Genomic DNA, 18,584 nt, shown 5'->3' with positions numbered 1-18,584 from the left:
CTATGCAATATGATTGGTTAATGCGTAATTAGCTTCTGCGTGAAACGTTATTTTACATAGAACATAGTTCTATCTTAACTAAAATATAGAATATAATCCTTTTTATCAAAAGATTCTTTTCTCTTTCTGATAATTTTTATCATGAATATCATAAATCCATTGAAAAAAAAATCGGAAGAGTGAACTATTCCCTTCAAGTAGCTTGGTGCCCTACCTACCTAACACATACACGCAGCACTTACTAGGTACCTACCCAGCTAGGTAGGTATCAAATATTCAAAGGAAACCCTTGAAAGGAAAGATATACTGATTGGATACCTAGGTACCTACTTGTGGTAAGCTGCTATTAACTTCATTGTTATCCTTATCCTTTTTATAAACATTCTAATAAATCAAACATGAATGATCTTCTCAGTGCAGACTGAACTATAAATTGTTGGTCGGATGCAAGGCCGGATGGTCGATTTAAGTCAACTAGAAAATCAAAATAGTGCATCAAGTGAACCTCGGTTCCAAGCGGCAATGCCACGTGCATTGCCCGGGAATCGAACCCGGATGGCTGAATCTAGAGGCAAAGAACTTACAACTTACCCCCACGGTGACTATAATTACCACGGTGACAATAAATATAACAAACAAGGCTGTAGAAGTCCATTTTGATGTGCAAGCAAGACCCTTTAGTGTGCCCTAAAAGGTATTGTGTGTGGGGAATGGGGATAAAATGTAGGCATTTTACCTGATCTGCAAAGAAACGCTGTTTGTAAGTTGTCAAGCAACATGCTGTTAACATGCAAGTTCAAACTCAAATTGCTAGGCAACCGCAGTTACCACATTATCTATTAAATGATTAGAAAAGCCACAGCTGCGTCATGAAAGGTGCAAAACTGGAATGTTTAAAATATAATCCTATAGAACATAACTAGTGGGTGTTTTGTTAAATAAATCAAAATGACAGGCTACTTTTCCATTTTCTTAGCAATACGTTTATAATTCTGGCTGAAGTCTTGTGCCATACGTTATACATCACTAGTCTGAGTTTCCGGGAGCATAGCGTTTCCATGACAACCGTGAGTCCGTCCGGGGCGGGACTGGAGGTGGTTTCGCCCTAATTCAATATACCCTGGTTTCGCTCCGGGTTTCTCGCCTGGTTTCTCGGCAACCGCCGTCGCCGTCAAGACGGGTGAGCTCATTGTGTTCAGCTTGTCAAGACGAATCGGACGATATGTATTTCAATTTTGACTTTGAGGTTACGTGACCTGAGGTCAACTTTTGAGTTTTGGGCCCCTGAGACGTCAATTTTATCTGACCTGAAAATGGCCTGAGTGAGCTTTGTCGAATCTATGAAATTATGTCGGTAGATTTCCGATTTCGATTCCTCCAGCTGGGTGGCTAAAATACCTACATTACGAGCCCCCCCCCCCCCCTCCTGCCGAAAAGCTGGAGGGGCCCAGCCCCCGCTAGCCCCCCCACTGGCGGTCGCAGCCGCTAGCAAAAGGGGGGGGGGGCAAACTCACACTCGCGGGACATAACATTTATCCGTCACCGGAGGGGGGGGGGGTGATCGGCTAATTTTTACGTCCACGAGGCGCAGCGCAGTTGGCACTTATTATGCTTCATCCATGTCATTCTTGCGTGGAATCTTTTAAGCACAATTTAAGGCAAAATCACCAGTTCCAACTTCCATTTCCCGTCCCACGGTGTTTCCACCGGTCGGGCCACTGCACCATGGCGACGGATCGGTGTAGCATATACTGGAAGGTCGGGCACGCGGATTTATGACCTTACCACTATAAAACAATTCGGAAAAGTACAGATACCTACCTCTTGCTTTGAAAAAGCATGTGAAACCCAGAGAGCATTTTCAGACTATGACATTTAGGTTGTGTGGCGGCGGGAGAGAGTAGGTACACCGACCTCTGGAGACCAAAGGTTCCTGGCTTTCAAAATTGGCATCTGAGGGCCGCGCGCGACTCCTGCGATTGCGGCTCTATTGGGGCTCACTCAACCTGCCTAGTCCTCATGCTGAAAAGACTGGCCCTGAGCCCTGAGGATTTCATCAGTCTCTGCCAGCTCCAAGACCCACAACGGCTCAATGGGGTCCCGATGTCGAAATATGAGGGAATCTACGCGCCACGCGGGACCATCAGGACGTAAAGTGATCTCGATCAGGACCAACGTAAGGCTGTACAGGAGTCTGCGTAAGCCCTCTGAGCTTCAGAAGCCCACCCGTGTATGTTTTCACTTAGAGGCCAGATAAGGGCCCTCAGAGACCAGTACAGGGCCTACAAACTGCAAAGGCCAGTAGTTTGAGACCATCAGAGACCGAGTTGGGCTCTCATAGGCTAATGTGGGTCCTTACTCATTACAGGCCAACATGGGGCCCTCAGATGTCAGCGTGGACAGTGGCGGCGGAAGGTATTCTAGGATAGGGGTGCAAACGATATTGAAGCGCCCTTTCCCGCTGGGCGCCCCTTACCATGCCGATGGCCGTCCCTGCACTGGAAAATCAGTTTCGCCCCTATACAGGCGCCCATAGAAGTTTGCAGAGTGCTATTCCTGGTCATAATCATCTCCCCAGTAAAAAAAAAAAAAAAAAAACGCAAAATACGCCCTAGCACTAGGGGTGTAACCGCACATACGGACAGTGCAATTTTACAGGCCCCAATCTCGGACCTCCCTTAACATTCATATGTTGTAAACGGCAAACCGCCCCCGATAAATGTTACACAAACTAATTTCCTCTCGCATATCGGCCATCAGGCGCCCCTTTTTGTCGCATGGAGCCTGCAACGCTATAAGCCCTCATATGTTCGTGTTGGCGTTCGGAGGCTATCGCCTTCAAAGACGTCTCCATAAATGTTTCTTTTTCGTCCCACACACAGGCGCCCCTCTTTCGCATGCAGGCGCCCCTCTTCCGCATGGCGCGCTTCTCGAGTAGCTGCGCCCTCCTAGCCTTTATCGCCTGGCAAGATTATATTCGACAGGGTCGGCAGCATTTGCCTTTGTTTCAGATAAGGATGCCCTCCACTCCAGCATATCAAAAGATACTTTTCCCACGTCATTGCCACCCTCTTCGTGTCACAAGTGCCTTTATCAGTTGCGGTGTCGCCTCGCACTGCTCAGCTTTATGGCTGCCGCACCTCTTAACTTCCTGCCTCCTCTACAGATTTTCGAGGCGCCCCTTTCCATAGCTTTAGGGTGCAGCTGCCCCCCTTGCCCCCCTGCTTCCGCCGCCACTGAGCGTGGAGCTCTAAAAGACCGGCATGAGCCGTCGTTGGACCCCAGAGGCCAGCAGAGGGCCCTCAAAGGCCAAGATGGGCCCTCTTCAGAGGCCAATGCAGGCCCTTAGAGGCCGGCATCGGGTCTTTAGCAGCCAGTGCGGGGCCCTCATTGGCACCTAAAGGTTCGTCTTAGGACACCAGAGACAGAAATAAGGCCACCAGAGACCGGTGTGAGACGCTCAGACGCCGGTTGGGGCCCCTGAGGCCGGTTAGGGGCCCTCATAGGCCAGATGTGGGGCTTAAGAGGTCGATGTGGGCTCTTATGCCGAAGAGGGTCTCATGCCAGCCATTGCTGGGCCTACGAGAGCCTCAAGGAAACCCACGCTGATATTCCATATAAGATCCGGCCTTACTCGTGAACCGGTACAGCGACGCTGTACCAGCGACGCTGACCGCCAAATTGACAGAATGCGAAGCTGAGCCCAGTCATGAGTAAAATTTACTTCCTTTGATGGCGCAAGAAAGAAAATGAAACATACAAAAAGCTTTCTAGGACTTTTGTTCGATCTGAAAGGTGGGGCCAAAAGATAGTATGGCCCCACCTTTCAGCACAAAAGAGGGGGCCATGGCCCCCGTGGCCCCCCCTGGGACCGCCTATGTGCCCCCCCCCCCCCGGCTCCCGCGCCACTGAGTGCCGTTTACCGCTTGCCGCTAGTTTGCTTCGTTTTCGAGATCTTAGGGTTGACGGGTATCCATTACTCCCCCTCCCTGTTGGTGCGAAGGTCGCCCGGACTGACTGTCGGTGCCGAACCAGGAATCGGCCGCCGCCTATGCTTGGGAATAGGGACGGTTAGAATATGATTTACCTGTATGGCCGCAGCCAGTGCATCGTAACCGGGGGGGGGGGGGGCGGGCACAAGGGGCGCGGGCCGCCTCATTAGATGCATGGTGCCCTATGGGCTCGAGGGGCCCTGCAGTGCCAATTGGCCGCTCAAGGTCCAAGCGTGCCTTATTTCGACTAAGATAAAACCCGCAGGACTCGTGAGAGCACCTCACGGAGTCACGGGCTCCTGAGTCGCCACACATCACACATCTCCATAAGGGCCCCACTCCGGCTTCTGAGGGCCCTGTGCTGGCCTCTGAGTGACCTTGCTGACCTATTAAGCGTCAGCTCTAAGGGTCCTGGCCCATACCCGCATGGAACGGCTCCACACCAGCGTCTCTGAGGGCCCATAACGGCGCCTGTGAGGGTCTCACACCGGCGCCTCTGGGCCCCACACCGGTGCCTCTGGCAGCCAGCCACCGGTGACTCTGTAGGTCCTACACCGGTGACTCTGAGGGCCCCACCGGCGTCTGAGAGTACCATGCCGATCTCTAAGAACTCCACAGGGCTCCTGAAGATACTGCCGGCCCTCACTTGCCGGCCTGTAAAGGCCCATTGTTGGCATCATACGGCCCGTTACCGGCCTCTGAGGGTCCTTTGTCGGTCTCTGAGAGGCCCTACTGGGTTATTAAGCATTCGCATTTCGCACCAACAACTCCAAGAGCCCCACACACAGCCATCTGTGAATGGTGTGGGCTTAGCGCCACACTAGTGTCTGAGGCACCACAACGGCGTCCATGTGAGGGATTTTGTCGAAAAAAGGTCATTCTGCTGCTTTCGACGAACGTTTTCAGCGAAAGAAGCAGAAGACGGTGAATTCCCCAGAACCTGTTTTCAATTCTGCATTTTTTAATATACATATTTGCAGCGCAAAGCCGTGGAACGCACAAGGGATCGTTTCAGGCAAGATAACAACATCTCCATTACCCACCTATGAGCTTCAACATCATGACCGTCCGGAGTCGAAGTTGGAGTCGGAGTCGGAGTCGATTTTTGAAGCCGGAGTCGGAGTCGGAGTCGGAGTCACCCTAAAATCCATCGACTCCGCATTCCTGCCTCCTACCGTTTTTCGCTTAATTTTGAAATACCCGGGGCATGGCCCCCTTCCCTCATTGGTGAGAAGTTGGCCCAGCATTTGGCTCAGACCCCCGTCCGTGTGTCCCCGTGACAACATCAGGGTACATCAGCATAGTCGATTTGCCTTTTGGTTTGAGTGGTATGATTTGGATGATAGGAAGGTGTCCACAGTGGTCTTAGATGGCGCTGCGCCGGACCCTGAGTGACAATCCCGAGCAGAGTGCATATATCCTCGGATGTAATCCCTTATGCATATTTTACTGCGGTCCGCGTGGACGGCATGCAATTTTTGTTGACTACATATGTATAGCAAATCGTTTTGTCCACAGCCTCAAGATGGGGTTGGAAGCCAAGCCTGATTCATACAGGTTCAGATTGGTGCCCCAAAAGGAATGGAACTTCATGAAAAACAAGGACGCTTCCGAGAGCCTGATGAAGTGGTAAGCACGAAGAAGCCAAGTCGCCAATTATAATTGTACCATCACCGTCTTATGACATGTCTCATTTGCGCAATGCAGCGAAAGAAGGTGCGTTAAAGGGACTATCCCACCTTCTAAAATGTTGTTAAAACCAGTTAAATTGTGCCCGACTTTATAGATTGGATGACCAGGAACACGGTTCTGGCATTTATTTTTCATTAAACATCTTAGGCTTCCCATATTCCAAACACAAACTTTCAAATATGTGACGTCACAGCCCAAAACTACCTCTTTCCCCAGGCCACATTGCTGTCATAAAGCTGATTCTTTTTACTCTGTAGGCACCACAACAAAGTTCAGACCAAGTTTTAAGCGATTTTTTCAACGAACAAACCCATTTAAATCAGAATGACTAAACGAGGTGACGTCACACTAACGGTCGCTCCATGTTGAAGATAGGGCCTTGCACAAGGCCCATTTTCAAATGAAGGGAACGAATTTCTTCAACACCAAGAGGCCGCGGGGGTTGCAACCTAGATAGATAGTGGTTTCTGAACCTCGCCGCAAACTTGGCTATCTCAACTCAAACCCCATGTTAAAGGTGGGATAGTCCCTTTAACCCTCACGCCTGTGTGCGGCGTTTTACAGCGTCTAACTTGTAGGTAGTGTTGTCGATTGCCCCCCCCCCCCCTCCCCTGCCGTTCGGCCCCTGATCGAGCTAGGACTTCGCGGAAAAGAACGAGCGGGCTACCTGTGACGAGAGGAACCGATGATACCCAGCTTTTAAGGTCCTAGTCATTGGTTGACCTTTCAGGTCGGGTCAATCACCCAAAAGTGGGGGAAATCGTAAGCTGCTAGAACGTCGTAAAGTGAAGCTGTTATCGGACTATTCGGAGTGCTGATCACGATTTTCATTCAGTTTTATCACAGCTGATGCCTTCATGCATTTTGTCAGGTCGGCTTGGGTCAGATCAGGTCAATTAGTAGGCGTCCTGCCGGCTATCCGTAGTAGGTGTCAACCACCACTGACGGCGTCGTAACATGTTTCGATGGCGCTAAAGCTACTTCCTTAATGTTCATATGGATGCTAAATTCGAAACCAGCTCCAAAAAACTAGCCTAGAAGCATGTAAAACTCGAAAAAGTGAACGAAGGTCATCAAAGGTCAATGACCTTGACCTGACCTTGACACCCACCATAGTGCATGGTCCATGGAACCAACATCATTTCACACGTTTGAACGTTTACAATCGTAAAAAGACTGGAAACGTGCGGACAATGTTGCTGTCACGCCGAATCGCGATTCCGGCCAAACATGGTCTCGAGAAATAGGTCTCAGGTCAAAGCTCATTTGGTTCAGGGCAGGGTCATAAACATTTCAGAGTGGGTGTAAAATTGATCAACTCTGGGATGCTGAAAGTTTGGTCGCGAATGCCATCGACCGACTTTTGCGCGAGTTATTCGCGAAAAAACAAGGGGGAATCATCCGACCCCCCTCCCCCGCCCCATAGCAGGGGGACTTCCGACTGTAGAGCCCCGCTCCCTCAGTCACTCGCGTTATGGAACATAGCTCATTTGCGGATTAATAGTTTTTGAATCTCTGATTGTTGTTCGGGGTCACGGAATAATTGAATGATGGTGCAAACTTTTTCAGGGACCCTTTATTGAGTTGGATCATCTTGCGGAGCTGCAAGGAACAGCTGTTTTTCTTGTTTCCTCGACGGAATATTCATGAATTGGTAGGGAGTGACGTAGGTACTGGTTTTGTTTTAGGCTGCACTATTTGACTATTTCTCAGGTCGTTGCGTGACAGAATCTCGGTGCAGGCCTTCTGTTACGACAAACATCTAGACATTCACAACCGGGTCGAATTCGTGCAGGTGAGGTACTTTTCATGAAGGGCACCTTTATGCATATTGCATAAGATGCCTAAAAATGTGCTGTGCTTCCGTCTTCACTGCTGCGTTACGACATATCACTTGCTCAGTGCCTATGAACAATGCTGAATGAGCAAAGATCTTACATCTTGCAGGTGTGTGATCTTTTCAGCTGCTATAAGCTATATCAAAAATGCCGGCAATAGTGACGGATATAAACACGCATTTTTACGAGAAACTATCCCAACTATTGACGTCTAATGTTAGAGGTCAATGGTCGCACTTCTTTGATGTATTAGGGCATTTCCTGAATAGAGCGCGGTGTTTTATAAGTTGTTGATTATGTTGAACCATTTCCAGGAATTTTTAACCGAGCCTACGATCCTGGCGAGTTTGAAGGTTCTCACTGAAGCTAACAAATGGTCACCGTTGAGTAAGTGCCTCTATAGTACCCTCAGTTTACGCTGGTTATAGTCTGAATTACATGCGACTATGCGGTTTCATAGTTTGCTTAGTATATCAGTAACAGTGTATCTCATTATCTCCAATGTTACCGTATGATGTTGCATTTATTTTTCTTTGTTGCGCTTATTCGTATTATTGTAAGATCAAATATTGTGAAACTTAATCCTCCTTTAAGTAACGCTTTACAGTGATAAAAATATATCTATATAGATACCCATCTCCGTTGAGTGGAACTAGCAATGCCTTGTGAATTTGGTTAGGTGCCTATATGATGAAGCTCAACACTGTTGTTGATTGCCTGTGCTGAACGTGACAATGGTGCAATGGATGCTTGGGTGATGAATTTAGAAATTGCCATGGTAAATTCTAGTCGCATCTGATAGGCAAATAGGCATGTATATGTAACATTATTCATACTGCACACGACATACTACATAGCGTCGTTTATATATTTCTGCGTATGTATATAAGTACCTACTAAGTAGCAAAGTTTTTACATTGCGCAATCCTTATTCGTTTCATGACACCTTATTCACGCAATCCTTATTCAATGCGCAGCGGTGCCAGCGGCCTCCGTCTCCGTGGAGCTGGTACCGTGCACAGAGACCACAATGCGCCTGTTCGACAAGCTGACCGACAGCGGTATCGTCAGAGACAACGGAAACATCAGAAAGTGCATGGAGGAGTGGTTCGGCGACTTGGTTTTGGCTGACGAGCTCAGAAAGGTATTTAGTTGTTTCATTGTTTAAGAGCATTATCAATCATCCGTATTTCTTATTCGAGTTATGTCGTGGTCTTATGTGCTGTCGCAACAATTATTTGAGTACCCTTGATCTTTTCATTAGCATCGAATTTGAAATTGAGAAGCACGATTTAAGGGTAAGGCATTATGTAGTTCGTTTTTTTTTTTTACTTTGCCCCTCACTGAAAACGTCTCTTTGAACACAGCACGAGAATTGCTAGCTGGATTACTGAGAAAACTGTTTAGCGCACATTGTTTTGTTATACGGAGCGAGCGAAGCGAGCGTAGTCTTTCCTTAGATTAACGGAAATTTCTGAGTATGAGCGGCCGGCCGGCCGGCCGGCCGTGGTCACGCTTTTGCGAGGCTTATATCTCAGCAACCACTTGACCGATTTACATGCGGTAATTTTTGTAGGGTAGCTCCATTCCTTCTACCAAGTATTGGACTATTCCCGATGCATGTGGGTGACCCCTTATGCACGTGCCACGTGCAAAACGAAGAGGTGTCACTTTTGTAATTGTTGCAATATCTCGGTAACTACTGGGCCGATTGCGCTGAGAGTTGGCATGTAGGTAGGCACCCACTAGGCAATGCATATCCATGTGCCAGAGTTGGGGTGCTGCTGCACGTGCGCACGTGCAGGGGTCGTTTCCAGATCTCGAGAACGGCTGGACCGATTGCGCTCAAATTTGGTACACGGTTACGGAGCAGTTAGTAGGGTGCCGTGCACAAGTCAGTTGGGACCCATTTTGCACGTGCGCACGTGCAGGGTGCCGCTTCCAGATCTCGAGAACGGCTGGGCCGATTGTGCTCAAATTTGGCACATCGCTAGAGACCGGTTAGTAAGGTGCCGTGCACAAGTCAGTTGGAGGTACCCCCTCGCAATTTCGCACGTGCAAGGCCCACCCTCTCGCTCGCTCCGTTAGTCGCCACAAAAGGCGTTATACTGGTGGATATATTCGTATATTAGTTCAGACATCACAAATGCTGTAAAGCCCTGGTGATGGTAGTACATAACTATCGATATTCTATCTACAGCATGTGTAAGGCAGGGTGGAACAACTTGAACAGAGCGGGGCAATTCGATAACAGTTGGCCCAAATGAAACTACGGAAAAACTGTTAGGCTACAACCAAAGCCAGCTACGGAAATGGTCGTCATTCCCTGGCGAAAATTATCGCAATCGGGCCCAGACTTGCGGTCCAGCACCTCTCCCACAATCCCATCCGGACCAACCATGCTCAAATCACCCCACCCCATTCAAATTAAACCACCCTACCCTATACGTCGTCGCACATGAAAATAGCATGCTACACATACACATTCACAGATATCACACACATTGTCACATCACGGTAACACAATAATTTCATATTTCGTACATCTTGGTATGCTTAGCCAGTCAATTCTTTAAAAGTTCCTGAAAATCTTTGAAACAATTGACTTCAACCACACTACGTGGGAGTCAGTGTTCCATTCCCTAATCGTCTTAGGGAAGAATGAATGATGGTAAGGGAGAAGTCTAGACTGAATCATTCTAATTTTTCTTCTTCTCATGATCATGCCTACCAACATAAGAGGGCTGGCATGTGATGCTGTATGAGGGCTAGATATGAATAATATTTTCAAAATAAGTTTTGAACACCGACGATTTAACGTTATGTTAAGCGCCGTGCAATTTATTTATTAGTTCAGACATAATTCCTGAGAAGTCGTCTATCCCTGAGGGGCTGTTATTGGCAAATACAAGCTACGAGTCTGTGAAATAGTAAATAAATTGATGAAATTGATCGTCTGTGAAGTCTGGTCAAATCAATGTGCGCCAACCAGTTTTCTCAGTAATTCAGCTAGCAATTCTCGTGCTGTGTTAAAAAAGACGTTTACAGTGAGGGGCAAACTTAAAAAAAGAACTTTAGTACATTGGCCAATTTGTTTGGTGTTTCAACGATTTGCCTATGTGAACAAGTTACATATGTACTGTTTTAGCACGTTGCTGGTTCTCTTTCTTGTAACATTTCTTCTAGGCTAGTGCTTTTGATTGGTCACTGATCAGTGACACAATCACCACACGCGAGAAATATGCATCAATGAACAAATGAATTAAACTTCTTGCTACTGATCTTCCGTACAGCACGTTCAATGTAGCTGTTCGTGGTTATTCGTACTCATTCACTCAGATCCGGCCCGGAGGACCAGAATGTTCGTGCGGATCGTATATAGTTCGTAATAGCTCCTGTTTAGTCGGTTCGATTCGTTACCCGGAGGACCAAAAAGAGTTCGTAAAGGTTTATTCTTGATTGACAGCGAGACGGTTAAAATGGATAAAATACGGCGGTCGCAATTCGTCGAATTCTCGGCACGTCGTTCACGGGCCGCGTCGGCCACGTCGTAACACCGGGCCGTGTCGCCCCGGCGGAGTCACATTTGAGACTCGTGATCGTCAGACCGCGTCGGCCACGTCGTATCACATATGACACCGGGCCGTGTCGCACCGGCGGAGTCCCGTTCCAGACTGTTGAGCCCCCATTACGTCCCAGCCCTCGTGGTAGCATAACACGTGGGCATGAGAACCAGGACAGGAGCTAGATATGTCCGTTGGTAGCAGTAAGTTTTCCGATACTGGTACAGCCTTGATTCCAGCCTCTGTACTTTTCACATCACAGCTTCTGGGTGGTGGTGAATCCGACTACGAGGACGTGTTTACGGAGGCGGAGCGGTCCGAGTTCTTGTTCCGCCTGTTCCGCCACCTGGCACTGGGTGGCCGCTGGTGCCAGTATGAGGACAATGTGCAGCCTTACTTGGATGTCACCAAACTCATCTACAAGGAGCTGGTCAGGTACGAGAGTACTGTGATTAGAGTGACGACTAAGCTGTGTGCAAATAGCAATGGCCCAATGATAAGCTCATAGCCTCTGGATGAAACATGATTTGTTGACATTAAGCGCCAAGGTCAGAAAAGGCTAAGGGCACTCAGGCGTTGCTGAACGTTTATGAAGTTACTGACTATCAGAACACTTTAGGGAACTCACTTGAAATGAATTTGTTTTTGTTTAAGGGAGCACGTTTCACATTTCCCGTATTTCAATTTGGAAAAGTTGAACATTGTTAAACGCTCACCAGCCTTTGGTTGGTTCGAGTTGTAACGTCAGTTTTATTTTTCCACAGTGTTTATAAGAGTAGCGATTCTGTCGGCCTGCGCGTAACCAGCCAGGTGTTGAAAGTGACGGCGAAGTCGGAGGATGGCAGCGATCTGATCCCGCGAGAGGCGGACCATCCACAGAACTTCCTCTACCTGCTGGTCAACCCGCATAAGAGGAGCGTCACCACGCTCTACCACCAGTTCGGCGCCCTGCTGCAGAATTAGTCCAGAAGCGCTATAGCGACGCGACGGTCGGACACCATTTGGTGTGTATGTCAGGAGCACACATCAAATGTTTTTTTTTTGTTTGTTTGTGCGTCTGTTTTTCCAGTGTTTCATCACCATTCATGCTAATTAGAGTCCATTGCAGCCACTGTGAGAGCGAAAAAATGTTTTGATTTAATCGAGTTCCGCCATATAAAGTAGGTAATCACCAGGGGCGTCGCCACGGATTTTTGACTGGGGGGGACGGATTGGCTGACTAAAAACCCAAAAGTTAGTTAGTTTAGCGTACAGTTTCAGGCCTATGCACTACTTGTAACGCATACACAATACACATGTTCTCATGTTCTCGCGTGGAGGCGTTATTAGTAACACTCTTTTCTACCTGTGCATGAATTGGCGGCGCGAAGCGCCGCGAAAATTAGCAAAAACTCTTGGCAAAACAGTCCCAAAACGCATAAATTTTGCATCCCGCGTAATAAGTTTGATACCAGGACAGTTAGGGTCTGGTCACCAAGTCCAGCAGCCCTGCCTCTAAAAAATCGTGTGGTCCTCTGTAAACCGCTGTCAACCATAGGTACAGTTTTTTCCAACTTCTGTGCAGTGTAGCTGCAGGACTGCGGGGTCGGAGTCGACTTCGGTCGTAGTCGACGGTTTTGGTCGGATACGGAGTTCGAGTCACCAAAATCGTAACAGACTTCAACTCTGAAGTCAGAGTCAACGTCATCCCCGAGGATGGGTCGAATAAGAGCTGGAGATTCTGTTGGCTGTGGTGATTGTAGGGGTCATGGTAAGACCAATATAGGGGCATACTGAGCATTACGTCCTCCTGGGCTCTCTCAGACCAGGACGAGGTCCTCTCACCCTCAAGCATCAAGCGTTCAAAGGCCATGGTGAGACCTTCTGCTGTCGGATGGCCTCGAACGGGAAGAGGGCCGTTTGAGAGTGAGCTGAAGGTCTTGACTATTACGAATATCCTATGTAAAATGTGTGGTCTCTGCAAGCTGTTGTCCTACTGCACTCTGAGACTTTGGGACAGATCTTCAGCCCTTGTTGGATATGGTCGCCCCTACAACTGGAGCTTTGGCTCCCTATCGACGACCTGGGACGGACAGTCCAGAGCTGCACCTCGTAGGCAATGTTATCTTTTATGTGCCAGGAAACGTTCAAAGAGACAAAAGCATCACATCACATGTTTTTTCACTCCGATGCGGGCCGAGGGATGCCGTGGTCGGAGATGGAGCGGGGACTCCGAGCGTTTTTTTTTTTTTAAGCCGGAGTCGGAATTACCAAAATCATCTACTCCGCAGCCCTGTAAGCAAGGGTACAGTGTCAGCAATTCGCAGATTCAATTTGTATACGAGTAGGTATCCGCAATTTCATCCCAAAACGACAATACACCAATGTCGTGGGTCACTTTTAAAATCATTCATGAGGATATTTTTGCGGGGGACGTCCCCCCCGGATTCCTCGACTGGGGGGGACGCGTCCCCCCCCCGTCCCCCCCGGTTTCGACGCCCATGGTAATCACCATACTGTCACGGATCAAGCGAAGCTTAGCTTTGCCTCAAGTAGGCAGTCACGAATTTCGAGTAGGTATTCGTCCGACCACATGCCAATGACGATATATTTCCATCTGAACTATAGTAAGGGTAACATGAACACCAGGTTACAAAGAGCAGTACGGAACCGGCTAGATGTTACATCGATTTTTATTCCATCTCGTCATGGTTTGAATACATACACACTAGCATACAATACACTAACATACAATACAATAACATACAATAACAACAATAACATACAATAACATACAACACACTAACATACAATACAATACATCATACACGCATGGGTATGCTAATGGGTAGTTAATTCAAAAACATAGAATAAGCACTAATGCAAGCTGCAACCGGGAATGATACAAACATTTCATTCAACACATACAGCTCCTTTTATCAAGGTATCCACTTTCAACAGGTGTTTTATTCTCTTGGTATACAATATACATGCATTGACAATATTTATCAACTCAAATGAAACGTAAAATCATGTAATTACTGTATGCCTGGGCTATTCAATAACATTAGTCGCAGAGGTGTGGTAATGATCTGGTGTAACAATTTGACCACGGTCAAAAATCTTACACCAGTCGGGCTCGGTCAAAAATCTTCGGGCTCGGTCAAAAATCAAGAAAGTACCTCAGTCTGGAAAATTTATCTACACACAGAAAATACTTGACTTTGGCAATCCAGCTTCGTATATTTCAATCAGCTTCTCATTATCCAGTAATCCGCTTATTCAATTGCACAAACACATGTGGACAACGACAATATGTACTGACAAAGCTAACATGGGCCCTGAGTCCTGAGAGCACTGAGATCACTGACATCGTCACTGAGAGTTCTCTGATCAGTGCTGATTGGTTATGTTTACATTCTGGCACCCACTGATGTTGAAGATGATCGTGGAGCCTGTTGTAGCAGATGTTGCAGATGTATGTTTCGTGCTCTCCATCGTCTTCGCGTAGCTGGCTCCTGTTGAAACAGACATCGCCATCGCCTTCTGAATGTGTACATCGGCATCGGCATAGTTTTCAAGGCTGTTCACCGACTTGTGCCCAGTAAGCTGAGCCACATACTCTCTGGGGCAGCCAGAGTCCAGGGCCCGCTTGACGCACGTTTTACGAACCGAGTGGTTCGTCTTGCGTCCAGTTATGCCGGCAGCACCACATGATTTCTTGATGAACTGGCCGATTGTGTTTTTCCCCAGTGGCGCACTCATGTACCACTTTCCGTCATCATTCTTTCTCTTGTTATTTACTGCCAGGTAGAATGGGCTATCTGGATTCTTCATGTCATCCGGTCGTCGCGCGGAGAATTCCTTGTATGCTCTCACCGGACAGCGTTTGTCGTCGGAATGGTTCTTGAAGGCTTTGGGTGCAAAAGCCCTCGATCCGCCAGCCTCTTCGCCGGTGCGAGTCTTCGTTGTTCTCTCGTGATACTCGAGATACTCTTCATCTTTGTCATCTTTCTTGAGTTCGATATCTCGCCACTTGAGTCGCCTGGATTCATCTCGGCCACGATGGCCGAAGTACAAGGTGGTCAGGTACCATACGGTTCTCTGAAGAGAAGTCGGGTTGGAGAATCCGAACTCTCCGCTCTCAAATAGCGCTTCTTCCTCCTCAAATGTCAAAGCTTCTGCTCGATTTGGACGATTTCCCTTGCCCTCGGTTTTGAGAAGCTTTAATTTCGCCTTTTTCACGTCCCTGGACCCTTGGAATTCAGCTTCACTTTCGAGGTCCCACCCACGATTTTCCTTGAGATATGCCTTCACGACAGAGAAGAAGTTGTTCATGCTAGAGGTTTCAAAATGCCCTCCATCCTCCTTTCTCGCATCGATGAAGAACGAACAGATAATATTGTTCATCACCTGTTTGCTCAGGGCAAGCAGTGGTGATTTGATGCCCAACTGCTCTTTATGATCACGTAGCTTGTTGATCCACATGCTTGTTTTACGTTTTGTTTCCGCACTTTTCATGGAATCTACGAAATTCTTCGTTCTCTCTTCGATATCATTAAATTCATCATCACCGAAGTCAAATCCAAAATCAAAGTTTGGGACAGCACGTCCTGGCACTGACCTATCCATCGTGCAGGCATACAGTAAAAATCATACCAAACTCAGCCGGTGATAAATTTTCAAGACCTCGGTACTTTCTTGATTTTTGACCTCGCCCTTCGGGCTCGGTCAAAAATCAAGAAAGTACCTCGGTCTTGAAAATTTATCTACACCGGCCTCGTTCAGTATTATATAATACATGCCATGACATAAAAATACACAATAAGACAAACTACCTACGTATGTACTTGTGCTTTTTTGGTGAGCTGAACATAACGAGTTTTTTATGGCTTTAAAGGGCATGGAGTACCAGGTAAGGGTCGAGTGAGGCAAAGCGCCCAGGACGGGTAAAATGCCCACCCCTATCATAAATTGTGAGATGCTTGACATTTTATAACATGTCTACTGAACAGCCGTTTTCAAGAGCAATGAGGGTTCTGCTTGTTTCTCCTTTTCGGATATGTATGTGGGGAGTTCTGAACGTAAGACCTACATTTGATGTGGATGTGTAGGTACCTACATTTTTGCCGTTTTTTTTTCTTCTGGATTCCATCCTTTCTTCGCAGCTAAAACTTAAATGTGCAGGTTGAAGTAAGCCACGAAATTTAGCTTTGCCAAACCTGTGGATGGAAGCTACATATATTGGGTATTTTGTTGCTTGTTAAACATTCACTAGGCATATGTCGGGTTGGTGAAATTGGTCCTAAATGTGCTGTTGAGATAATACACCCACTAGGGTGTGAAGCGCCCATCGCCACGCCATGTTTGGATCGCCCATGATCGTAAATACAACACAATACAATACAATACAATAGGTAAATCGCCCATCATGGTCGTTTTACCCCTCAATGAGCGTTATACCGCGTGACTAATTGCAAGTGTTTTTGCTCGATGTGAGCCGCCGTACACGTTCCTAAGACTTAATGCTCATGCTGCTTAGTATTTATTCAGTATGCCGTACCTATACTGACTTTAATTTCTGGCCTGGAACGATTAATTCGCACGCACTTGTCTGGAAGGTGTCTTCGCTCCACGAGACAGTGTCGGGTGTTTACTGAATAAAGGAGTGAGGTGACAGTAGAGCCAAATATGTTTTAATATTGTCACCCGCCGATGTAAGGTCGACTGAAATGAAAGATAAAACTAAATTGAATTGATTAAGATAGCAAGTGGGTGAACTGGGAGTCATGCACCACTCGTTTGGGCGTTATGCCCCATGGGTGGGGCAAGGCGCCCGATTTGTAGTCTTCCCGACGACGTCGTACTTTAAAAACAGCGCCTATGTCACATGATTCTGATCCTCTATTCAAAGAAAGACAGATACTGGACTACCGGGTCTGATACCTGGGTGTCTGATACGGAGCCTGGAAAGTAAGGGTGGGCGCTTTGCCCAACCCTATACCCTACCGGAAGATGCCCAAAATTAAAAAAAAAAAACTGTCCATCATTTGGGATAAGACAGCCACCTACAACACATTTCATGGACAGCTGTGCTGTATTTAACCCGGCAGGCGGTGGGCCTCCCAGCCACCTTCCGCGCGGTGTGTGTGTGGGGGGGGGCATTTTTTTTACCCCCCCCCCCTCGTATCTCCGAAACTACTGGACGGATCCGGAAAGTTTAAACGGCGTTCGATAGCCCTGTCAAATTTGTCGAAAGAAACCAAATTTCATTGACCTCGGGGTCACCGATGACGTCACAGGTCAGGTCAAAGATAAAATGTTTCACCGTTCACGGGGCTTCTATAGGGAAAGCGCTATAACACCGAGTAAAACGCATTTTGTCGAAAATCAGCGATAAGGCGTCAGTTGTCTAGTACATATGTTGCTATTAGAGGTCACTGGTCATACCAGGTCAGGTCACAGGTCAGGTCACCAAAGGTCACCAAGGGTCACCACTTGAACCCAACTTTACTAAGGTTGTGCGATGCATGTTTTATGGCCAGTTTTTCATTTCCAGCTCAATGGTATTGGTTATAAGACCATCAGGTACGGTTTAGGTCACTTTCTGGTGGAGGTCAGGTCAAGGTCAGATCAAAAAGGTCAAATTTCAAAGTTGATATTTTTGCATAAAATGGGTATCGATTCGATGCAGCTTGTCACGGGGAGTCTAATGGTGGTCTTTGTGTTGCGCTGCGAGGTCTAGAATGGCTAAAAATTGAGTTTGAAAATTAGACGTCATCAAATTTGAACATTTTTTTCGCTATAACTTGGCCAAAAAAAGAGGTATTGATCTCAAATTTGGTATGTAGATAGAAGGTGGTAGGGACTATCACATATATTCCGTTTTTTCGAAATTCAAAAAAAAATTGGATTTTTTGGCGATTATTTTCAAAAAAATTATTTTTTGATTTTTGGGGGTCAAAATCCAAAAAAAAATGAAAAACCGAAATAGCAGTTTTGTAGCCCTCTTGATTCCACACCTTTTATGTCGGAACATTTTTCTGTATCTCTAAAGCTGTAGGCCTGGCAGCTCTTCCCGCGCAACCTTTTTTTGGGTCGAAAATGGCAAAAATGACGTCACTCTGACGTCATTAGCGGCCAACCTATCATAGCCTTTGGAAAAAATTTTGGTCACCATGTGCGCTAGCTACTCCCGGGAGGGTACTGAAAGTTTGGTGACGATCGGCGCAGCGGTTCTCGAGATATATCGAAAAAACTAAAAGGGGGGCAAAAAATGCCCCCCCCCCACCGCCTGGAAGGTTAATGACCTGAGCTATGGCCTATGACCCATCGGCCATCATGCGTGTGATTTGAGCTGTCCAACCCTTTTCTTGATGGACTTTGATGCTCAGTTTGTGGCAAGAAATTACTAGCCAATCTTGATGGAACAAAACCCATTGTTTGCCTCCATGTATTTTTTTTTTTTACTGTAACACTGAAAAAAATATTCCTATCTTAGGATGAACGAACAATTGTAT

At 47.1% G+C, this 18,584-nt stretch overlaps 1 protein-coding gene across 1 annotated transcript; it reads left to right on the top strand.

The window, feature by feature from the left end:
* Positions 1-1,058: 1,058 nt before the first annotated feature.
* Positions 1,059-12,397, top strand: LOC122380720 (cilia- and flagella-associated protein 300-like). The gene is made up of 7 exons (XM_043364126.1): positions 1,059-1,180; positions 5,511-5,621; positions 7,398-7,479; positions 7,837-7,909; positions 8,500-8,666; positions 11,348-11,520; positions 11,850-12,397. The coding sequence occupies exons 2-7, from the start codon at positions 5,518-5,520 to the stop codon at positions 12,046-12,048; spliced, it is 798 nt and encodes a 265-aa protein (XP_043220061.1). The 5' UTR covers positions 1,059-1,180; positions 5,511-5,517; the 3' UTR covers positions 12,049-12,397.
* Positions 12,398-18,584: the final 6,187 nt, after the last annotated feature.

Source organism: Amphibalanus amphitrite, unplaced genomic scaffold, assembly GCF_019059575.1.
Source record: "Amphibalanus amphitrite isolate SeventyFive unplaced genomic scaffold, NRLGWU_Aamphi_draft 000105F_arrow, whole genome shotgun sequence".
Classification (NCBI taxonomy): domain Eukaryota; kingdom Metazoa; phylum Arthropoda; class Thecostraca; order Balanomorpha; family Balanidae; genus Amphibalanus; species Amphibalanus amphitrite.
This window is presented reverse-complemented; position numbering and strand designations above follow the sequence as displayed.